Source organism: Serinus canaria, chromosome 7 (assembly GCF_022539315.1).
Source record: "Serinus canaria isolate serCan28SL12 chromosome 7, serCan2020, whole genome shotgun sequence".
In the NCBI taxonomy this organism is placed as follows: Eukaryota; Metazoa; Chordata; class Aves; order Passeriformes; family Fringillidae; genus Serinus; species Serinus canaria.
The window spans coordinates 5,306,786-5,317,735 of NC_066321.1; the positions used below are offsets into that span (position 1 = coordinate 5,306,786).

The 10,950-nt window shown below is 39.1% G+C and overlaps 1 protein-coding gene across 1 annotated transcript in view; it reads left to right on the forward strand.

Annotated features, from left to right (window-relative positions):
* Positions 1 to 9,484, forward strand: part of LOC103814623 (von Willebrand factor D and EGF domain-containing protein-like) — a 136,917-nt gene extending 127,433 nt beyond the window's left edge. Inside the window, exons 27-29 of the mRNA XM_050976997.1 lie at positions 1,712 to 1,807; positions 8,529 to 8,626; positions 9,422 to 9,484. Coding sequence (XP_050832954.1) covers positions 1,712 to 1,807; positions 8,529 to 8,626; positions 9,422 to 9,484 — 257 coding nt within the window. The remainder of the gene's footprint in view (positions 1 to 1,711; positions 1,808 to 8,528; positions 8,627 to 9,421) is intronic.
* The last annotated feature ends 1,466 nt before the right edge of the window (positions 9,485 to 10,950 follow it).

Sequence of the window (10,950 nt, forward strand, 5' to 3'; positions counted from 1 at the left end):
TTTATATTCATTAGCCCAGTCAACAGCAATTTGCAATCTTCTAATACTGAAAACCAGCACAGAATCTGTTTTGCTATTTCAGCAGTTTGGAGAAATACCAGTTTTAAGTACAGGTACTACAGAATGCTGTAAACACTTGATGCTTGCAGAATAGAAAAAGCTGTGGGGGGAACCCTGGTTCTGCTTCATGCAGCTCTGTTATACATCTTGTTATGGAAATTCATTTTTACAGTATTAAACTTGAAGCATTGATTTTATGTTTTAACAGCTTCACATATTTTGTTGTATTCTGCAGAGAAATGTCATGTATTTCAAAGTACAGAACTATCTAAAGCCTGCCATAAAGCTTTCCAAACTGATGTATTCTCAAGGTCATCGGTGCATAATTTGGAGAATGACGTGTTCTTACTCTGTAACTCTGACTACAGTTACATAAAAATGTAATTAAAGAAAACCCTCTCACTCTAAATATTTTCAAGGAATATTTTTCCATACATGGCTATTCATTACCATGAAGTTGACAGATAACCTGAATAAATTTATAATCAAGATGACATACTATATGTAAACCAGATTAAAATATTGGCTTTTTACCCTTTGGGTCCTGCTAGTAAATATGATTTCAGAACCAGTGGCTTGAATTAATAATATTAATAATTTATTCAGAAATGCTGAAGGAAGGAAGGAAGTGTCTCCCATACATATACACCAGATCATGCACTCACTCTTTCAGGATCTCCAAACAAAATATATATGCAATAAACATATCAAACTTTTCTATGAAAATATTTGGTTTTTTACATGTAATATGTAGTGCATGAATGTATCACAGAGAGATTATTCTTAGCTGATGATGAGCTAAGCATTAGAAATGCCAAGTCTCCCAGTAGACAGTTATCAGAGATAAATTCCTTAAGAAGAAAATATCAAAGATTCCTGATCATCATACTGATGATGTGATGAACAGAACACACCCATTCCTTTGAAATTCAGCTGCTCTGAACAGGCTTAAAAAAAAAGAGATTTCTTAAAGAACAAAGAGAAGGCTTGTTGCATAAAAAAAAAGGTAAGCCTGTTTACTGCAAAATTGAACAACTGGAAGCAAAGCCCCTGGATAAGCCAGAGACTTGTATCAACAACTTACTAACTATAATTATAATACAGGGGTGTTTCCAGGGAAACTGGCTCCAAGAAAAGACCTGGGTGTTCAGCACCTCAGGCCTTTTAAAGTCTCTCAACTCAGCTGACTGGGGCACTCAGGATCTGTGTTGTGACAGGTCCATTCTTTCTGTCTTTTATTGGTTTATTATAGCTTGGATTGTTCTGGAGCAGTCATTTTGGTATTTTCACTTCTCATTTGTTGATCTTTCCCCCAATCTTGGCTCTAGCTGAGGTTGTGCTCCATGAGGTAATGTTTCCAGAAAGTTCCTTGTCATTTTAGAATGATTGCCCCTTTATCTTTTCCCTGGCTCCACTCCCCCTCCATCAATACACAGCAGTATTAGTTTCTCAATACAAGTAACTAATTGTAATTGGTTATATAACAAACATTTAACTTTACATACACACTCCTCAGTTTAATTAACTACTTTATCCCAAAAAGTTCAAATGTCATTTCACTCACAACATCAGCCACATGGAATAAAGCCCAGCAGGTGACCTCTCAGAGCCAGCCCATCCATGCTCTCCCTTGTTTGTGTCCCCTGCCCAGCTGTTTGCCTGCAGAGGTGTCTCCATGGAGGGGAGTGTGTGGCTCCCAGCGTCTGCCAGTGCTCCGCAGGATGGGGGGGAACGCTCTGCCAGACCCGTGAGTGCTCCTCCTTCCTGCAGCTCTGCAACCACCTCAGCTTTTTACACATTGCCTTTGCTCCTCTGCGTGTTTTCTGTCAGCTTTGTGCCTGAGCTCAGTCATCTTAAAGGTCTTTTCCAACCTAAAGGATTCCATGATTCTGTTACGTGTTAAAGTCAACCCTAACGTGATTAGCACCTAAATTTTTCCTCTGATTTGTCAGAACTCTCCTATGCTGCCAGTAAAACTGGTTCTTTCAAAGACATTTCTAGACTCAACATAGGAGGCCTGACTCATCTTTTTTCTCACATCAACCTGTCAGACAAAATAAGTACTTTTTAAATTAAATCATTTGAAATACAAGGTTAAAAGGAGAGGTCAAGGAGAAAAGGAAATGGAATACCCATTCTCTATACCCAAGTGGCATTAAGCACAGAAATTCTGTGTGTGTCTGCTAACCTTAGAGCCTGACCCTGTAAATTCTGCTTGTTCCGACTGACCAAGGTGGCTGGAAGTATTTGCATTTGGGGGTTTGGAAGCCCTGGAATGGGAAGAGATCTGTTATTGCCAATTACATCCAGGGTCACTTCAGTTTGTGGCTGCCATTAGCTTTACAGCAAAAGGGTATGAGGAAAATATCAAGGCATTATCCCCTGTAAAGGGCATTATCTCCTTTATCTCTCTTTCCCTCACACTCACAGAGCATAATTACTTATGGAAATCTTCTGTCAGCTAACTCCCAATGGCTGTGTAATTGTTTCTTTGTGCCAGCTGTCTTCTAGTTCAAACATGGGAATGTTTAAAGTTATTGATGGCATATTCTTGACTCAGTTTATAAAATAAATAAACAAATCCTGCTTGCTCCTGTGAAAGGCAAGTAGGACCAGCATTAACAATTTCTGCTGTCCTATGCAGGCACACAAGCCAGGTATTTTTTTATAGATTTATATAACCTTTGAAACTTTGCTCCAAATCCCTTCATCTGCTAGTCATTCTGATTTTACTACTTCTTCCCATAGTGGGAGGTTAAATCTTCTTTTGTTTTGTCCAAAAGGGTCTGGCTGAAACTCCCAGGTCCCACAGCAACCCCAAATTTCTGCTTTTTTAAAGAGAAGGAGAGATGACTTTTGTCAGAGAGCAGATGGTGAGGTCTTACAGTGCTGCTCCAGGGTATTCACAGCGAGGCAGGGGAACAGGAAAGCCTCCATCCTCCCAGATGTTAGGAATGGAAGTGCAACCCTGAAAGTAAGTCATGTTTCATTTTAATGGGAGGCTATTCCCTCAAACCCTGGACTCCATGTATTTGTCTGTCAGAACATGAGAAGCCTCCTGATTGCCTCCCTTGCTCACCTCCTCCTCAGCTCTGGCAGAGGCTGCAGCAGCGCAGAGGGCTGAAAACAACCCCTGGTTGCTGCTTTTGTTGCTCTTGTACCACTTTGGCCTCTGTCCCATCTCCCAGCAGCACAGGGACCGTGGGCCAATCCCACAGGCTCTGCCAGAACCCCTCAGCTCCTGGCAAGGAGCTCTTTGGTTCATCACCCCACTCCCCTGTGCAAAACTGCTTTGTCACATTTAAGCTCCTGAGGTTTCCCTGAGCTCAGCACCCCTGTCTTGCTTGGATGTGTATTCCCAAATTCTGTGTTCCACTGGAACATCAGCAAGGCCGAATTCAACCTAGATTTGCACCACTTTAACCACAGACTTTGGCTATTAAACTCAGAGTAAAATGTTCACATTGTAAGATAAGAAAGTAGCAGCTGCCACATTATATGAAAATACTATTTCATATTTATATTTATTTATTCTATGACATTAAATCAAAACTACATGTTTTTATACTGTATTTGAATATTTCAATTCATACTATTAATTCTATGTTTTTAAATATTAATCTCTAATATTTGCATTTTGTTAATCTCAAAAATTTCCATTTCATAATGCAAATATTCCATTTCACTCTACAAGTAACATTCAGAGGATAGGTGTTTTCAACAATCCCTCTGTAATCCAGAATCCATTAGGGCAGGATTTTTTCTCAGGGGCTTTTTCAAGGGTAGGAGATGATTAGATAATCCCAGCTTCATTCTTTGTTTTCAGCCTGTGAATTCACTCAACTGTCCTCGTCAGGGTGGTGGTGATGGAAATGCAGACACAGGTTTCATCTACATCCTGAACCTCATTTTTTCCTCCCTGTCTTCCCAACACTTTGAGGGTGACTAAACCACAGGACACACAGAGACTTCCACTACTATTTTCTGCACATTTCCCAGGTGGAACAGGTTCTTGCAGTCCTTTATACTGAGATAGCCAGAGCAGGTTCTTAAGCCAACAAAAGGAACAATGGACAACTACTAAGAAATCATCTTGGACATCTACTTTTTTGATTTATCTTTCATAAGAGTCCCAGATCACCTCCATCTGTTCAGTTTCTAACTCACAATGGCCTGAGCCCTCATGGACCATTCAAGAAGCTGTGAGGAGGCAGCAGCTCCCACAAGAATTCCTCTCTAAACACTTTCTTTCTTCAGCCTTCTACTAAACCAGAAAAGGCAAAAGATTCTCTACTTTTAGGTCTCTAATAATTTATCTATTTACAACCTCAAATACTGATGTCTCAGAGTTTCTTGTCACCTTTCTCCAGGAACAAAGACATCGATCTCTACCACAAGTGGTAACCCAAAAGGCTTCAGCCCTTCAGCAGACAAACCCCCAGACAGTATCCTAGAGCAGATTTTCCATTCTACTGCAGTGAAGATTGGCAATGTCTAAGGCAGAATAATTTTATGTCTAAAATGTTTTGCAAATGCCTCAGAGAGCTAGAATGGGCTGTAATATCAGAGGTAACAAGGAGCTTATAACTAATTTGGAGCAGCTCTGCTACATTTTGGAGATGCAATCACACAGGCAAAAACTCTGCCTCTTTTGCAATGATGCACAATAAAATTGCATGTCCATGTCATGAGTGAATTAATTATGATTTCTTAATGCTAAAATCAGTCAAACTCCCAATGACATTCCGGAGACATCTGTGCAGGAAAGTTTATTTACGGTTTCACCAGTCCCTGGCTGCAACTAGAGAACTTGGCAAGAGCAAAAGAGACTTTCAGTAGACATTGATAATGGATAAAACACAATAGTCCTCCTTTATCAGACTGTAAATAAAGAGGTCAGTCAAAAGAGTAGTTTCTTCCCCAGTCATCTGTAACTGAACAGAATGGCTTCTGAAAGAGAATCAATAAAAGAGGTCATTTGTCCCAACAAATAAGGTGTATGGGGGAATACACACGTTAGCCTTGATAAATACCTGTGACTTTGAGGGGCACAGTTTAAGGAATAATGGTCAATTTTCAGACTGTACTGCAAATGTAGGGAAATAACCTTTTGGAAGAACAGGTTAAAAAAAGTCATGTGAAATATTCAACGTGTCTGAACTACAGAAAAGAGCAGCTTTATAGAGGAAGGTTCTTCCATTAGAAGCTTTTTTGTCTGACTCAGTTTTTAGCTTCCATGGCTGCAAAAATATCCAAAAACTTGGTTTTCTGAAAAGAAAGAAACAGAATCCCAGGGTCACCATGTTTTCCCATCAGTGATTTCATTCCTATTCCATATTAGACACCAGTTTAAAGATCCATGCCTGTTGCTTCCCTTTCCTCCTGTGCTGGTAACTCACATCCCTCTTTTTCTTGGGCTCAGAAAGAAACACTGGGCCAAAGAAATTAACATCTGGCAGCAGAACCTGATCACCCTGACAGATACACCCCAAACACAGCTCAGTAAAGTCAGAAGGTTTCTGGCCAGGGGTACAGGTCTGTTGTTCAAGGCTCTGAATGCAGGATCAAGTTATAATTCTAACAATTAATTATAAAGTATAAGAAGGTTATAGTTGTGAAGGATGTTCATCATTAAAATTCATGCTGCTGTCTTCTGTTCTAATATTATTGAACCCATCCTGGCTCCTCATTGCCCTTCAGAATAACTTCTCTTTATTTGCATGTTATAAGTGTCAAGCTTATGGCCTTATAATTTCCTCAATATTCTTCCCATTCTCTCTCTGCCTTGAACAACATCCTAGGCAGGATTTCCTCAAGCTTTCTTCTGTAACCCTTCCAAACCTTAAAAAAAGCAAATAATTTTGAAAAGAATGCCATTCACATGCAAATTATAGCTCTGTTATTTTAACATGCAGGATAAAACTCTTTCTGTAATTGGCATTTATTGATTATAATTTTAACATAAGCTTAGCCTGTTAAATGACTTTGCTGAATCTGTACAGGATAATGCATACATAGCTGGTGTCATTTTTAGTGTTTAGTGGCTTAGCATCCCTTGTAAATACATTTATGAAATATTCATTTGAACTTCAGCTCTGTTATTATCCTCTGTGATGTCAATTCTAATTTTCCTCCAAAATGTTTTTAACTTTTCTCCTAACTGAGCTCTTGTTTTTCTGAGCACTACAGAAAGAAGCTGAAGGATGAACAGGGAGAGATAGACAGGAAGAAAAGGATGAAAAAGGAGGAAATATTTTCCTTTTTTGAAATTTCACATGCTGAGAATCAGGGAAACCACAGACAGAAAAAAAATTCCTATCCTTATCTATAGATATAAATATCTATCTATATAAAAACCTTATCTAATGCCCATGTGTACCAGAACATCCCCAGATGCCATAGGGAGCTGCAGAAAATCCACTTCTCTTTGCATTACCTGTTCCTATTTTATCTGCTACCAAGATGAAAGGAAAATCAGCTTTTGTTTTTGTCCAGCCCATATTCATATCAAACAAATAATAGAAATATACACAATTCTTTCTCTAATAATATTATCACACACGGGTCTCTCTCTTCCTGCCCACCATACAGTGAACAAAACTTGCTGGGGCCCAAGGAGCCTTTTCTGCTGACAATTCCCTGCTGGGAAATGGTTTTGTTCCAGTGAGCCAAACTCTAATTTTCCAATTGTAATTCTGTCCTTTCAAGGTTCATGGAGGAGCTGGAGTAGCACTCCAGAGATGATAAGTTCCCTGTCCTAGCCTGAGTGTGTTTCATTCCTCCTCTGCCCCCTCCACACCCAGAATGCAAACTTGGCCCCTGCCCTCTCAGAAAAAGGAGGAATTCTGAGGTGTGCAGTTCACTATTCTGCACCTTAAGGAGATTTTTGCAACAGACACCCAACAAAACCAAGCTTCCTCCTTAAAATTTGTTTCAAGAAAATAGCTCCTTTGCCATTTCAAAGTGGCAAGAATACATCAACAAGCTCACAGACCAGGAAGGCAAGTTCCTAGCAAGCCTGGTTCTTTGCTTCTCTGCTTCATAGCTGTGAAGTTTCTTAGAGATATTTAGATTTTAATATTCCTCACTCTGTCAGAACCTCAGCCTCCTCAGTGGCATAATAACCTGACAGGACAAACCCAATACAAATTCCAGGTCATTCCATGATGCCAAGGTCATCATAACAATTATTCTAACTCTGAGAATCACTTTTGGATGCCTTAGGATCCCACAATGTGTTTCCTAAAGAAGTTTGCCCTGGTCTATCCCTGAGACTTCAGATCTCAACACAAAGACTTTGCACAAGCTTAAATCTGAGGCAGAATTAGAACCTAAGTGCAACAAACTGAAATTGTGGAATTTGATCCTTCAGCCCCTTAATTTTTTTATGTTGATCTTCTGTAGGAAAAAGAAAAAAATCTCATAGGAATACAGCAAATTCATTTAAATCTGATGGAACATCCTGCTCCACCATGAAGGAGATTGGTCACAGACATGTGTCTACTTTATTTTCAGCTCTGTCATAATGGGGCATGGTTGGCAGCTGCCTGTACTCCTCTGCCACACAAGAAAATGTAAAAAACCACTTGTTGAGTCACATCTGACCAGTTTTTAAGGCATTTAGTTTGACTGCATGAAACTAGGATACAATATTCTGGCAATATTTATAGAAGGTTTAGCTCCTGAGATCTAATTAAAATACTGTGATGTGTGTTCTTCTTGAATTGGTGCCCTCTGAATTGGCTGTTCTTTTTCCTCTATGCCAAAACAATGTCATAACAATGGAAATTGCTAATGAGGATGAAAAACCAGCTGAAATTTGACTAATTGCTTTTTTCTCTCTTAAAAATAATAGAACACTGATTCTTTTATTAACAGAATATCTCCAAATTGATGGGCCTTTTTAAATGCAGTGGTGCTCTAGATAAAACATTTCTCTATTATTTTTTTCCTTGGGATAAGTAGCTCATTACTAACTCTCTATGACCATGAAATCACATGTTCTTATTTCCAGAGGTTGGAGTGTGAAGTTTACCAAATTCTCCCATTTATTTATTTATTGGGATATAATCACCTTTGAGAATACATGTTTTAACATATTCTTTCATCTCAGCTCGAGGTCAGCTCTTTTAACAGCTGTTATTTATTTTAATTGGAACAAAAGAAAATCAATTTTGGCACAAATCTTGCCCAACCATCAATGCCCAGAGTGTATCCTGGCTTTCAAAATTGGGCCTTGTACTGATCCATTTCCAACTGAGCCAAGGTCACTTTTTTGTCAGTCTTCTCTCTCCCCCATCAGTGGGGAAAAAAGGAAAAACTAAAAATTGTAAACATGAGAGACACAGAGGCATCAGAAGCCTATGACAAACCATCTTTAATTTTCAGTATTTCCAAACATTCACATCCTGATTACTTAGAGATTTAGAATAAGTGCATTTCTAAAGAACTTTGTCTCTCATTTGTGGCACTTTGTGAGCAAAACTGTCAATTTGGGAGCAGATGCATCAGACCAAATGTCTGTGCCTGCACAAGCAGCTATGCTGGCTCAGCATGTGAGAAGAAGGTAAGGCCCAAAGCCACTGAACTTTGTGGCAGCAACAAAAAAAGCCAGATTTAACTGAAATAGCTTACAGGTAAATGAATAAAGCCTTGTCAACCCTATGGAAGATGTAAATAAGATTACAGAATACTTGAAAGGAAGCTGAATGACTGCTCAGCTGAAGACTAGGCCAGTATTCAAGTTCTAGATGACTTTTTTCCCCTTTTTTATGCCTTACACTCAACCAGACATGTCTGACTACCAGAATGGCTATTGCAAATCTGGCAGCTGGGCCTGACCTGGCCATCACAGCAGTGGGGTTTTTTCAGCCACAGTCATTGCCCAAACCTCAAACACAATTCCTGTCAGATGTCCTGGCTGGCCCAACCTCCAGCTCTCAAACAGGAGGCTGCCCCATCATTTACCTGTACTAGAAGGCCAGGGGCAAAAATCAATGTATTTTCATTTCAATTACATAACATATTAAGAGAAAACATGAAACTCTATTCAGATAGTCACTTAATTTTGCTAATGATAGTTAAAACTTAATATCACAATTAAACTCCTGTATAGACTTTTTTAACTGGTACATTCTCCTAATAAACTACATCACCTACATCAATACTGAAACCATCTGATGTAGATAAGATGAGTAAGTGATGTAATTTTCTATACATAAAAAACCCTATTTAACAGGTTGGCCATAGCCTAGGAGAGTAAGGTGCACATTTTCTCAAATAATTACCAGAAGAAGTCTCAATGAAGGCAGGGATATTCCAAGATAAACTGGAATTATTCTCTGCAAGTTCTTCCATTCAGGAGACTTCACTTGACTTCACTAGGTCAGGAATTGACCTTTTGGACCCATCAGACCAAGATTAACATGACTGCTTTAAAGAATTATTCTAGTTGTGAATGTGCAAAGTATGATATTTGTCATTTCACAAATGAAGTGGAAGTCTATTACACTTAGAAGAAAATATTAAATAATATATTTTAAAAAATCAAGCTTCCTTTTCCACATGAATAAACTATTACACACTAAATCATTCCTGACAGAAAAAGAAAGTAGAAAAAGACTTTGCAAATTACGTATGTCCAAAATGCCAAGTCACCAGTGACACATGCAAACACACACATCTCTCTAGCAATGATCTCACAATTCTCACTGGTTTTAAGACTGTTTGAAGAACTCTTCAGTTTCAGGACTTATTCTGCAGAAGTCCTGATTTTCTCTGATATGGGCACGTATTGCTTTGATGTGAAGAAGGAAATGTTCTGAATAAAAGGGACTTAACAGGTTTCCTTCAGTCTGTGAGCCTTGCTGAAAGCTAAATTCAGTTAGTAATTAAAATTATGGATTTCATGGTGTCTAATATAAATTACATGGCTTATGTTATGTGAAAGCAAATGAGCCACTCCTCCAAAAAGTCAAAACCATGAGAGACATGGGAATGAAAAGGTAACTTACTAGCATGGATTGTAGTAAACTGTACACCCACATTTCTGTAAAAAACTTGGGATGATAGGCTTCCCAAAAGTTCATTTATCAGACTGGATTGGGTGCAATGAACAATCTGTATAAGCTTTAATCAACTTCTCCAAGCCTGTCAGTCATGGAAACCTCACAGTTTATCAGAGTCATTGTTCAAGTATGTAACGACATTATTAGAGCACAGTTTTGACTTCCTTAACACTGAACAAAGTCTGCTTGGTGAGCACAGGGAAAAGTCAGCTCAGGTCTCTCAGGGGCAGCATTTCCATGGCTGAAGGAAAAACTAATCCCTGCTGCCTGCTTTTCCCATTTTCCTGAGCCAAACCAGCCAAGTTGCAGCCCCTGTTCTCTGTCCAAACTCCAGTTTCCCCATCCCCTTCCTGGAAGGTTGTGCTGTGGTTGAGTCCAGCCCCCAGCAGCTGCCCCCACAATGGCTCCTGCCTCTGATTAATACATTTAAACAAAGAGCTTTACATTTTTCTGCCACAGCCCTGCACAAGTCCTGTCTTTCCCACAGCCCTGATACCTTAACACTTACTTCCCTTTCCCTTTGGCATTGGTGCAGTTGACTTTTCCTCTGAAAGCACCAACTTTATTCTCTTTACTTAATTTTGTCTTATGGATTTTAAGCTGCTTCACCCATTTATCAAAAAGATTTTTAATTCTAAGCCTGCTGGCACTGCCTCTGAGTGTGACATTGTTCAAGAATGTGACATCTCATTGCCTGAGACATTAAGGAAAGTGGTGAATAGCAGAAAAATCAGGACCTACAGACTGTTGATAAAATTATTCCTTGATAATGTTTTCTCAAACAGGCCTTGTTCCTTGTTGATTTATTATGAATCATACTTAC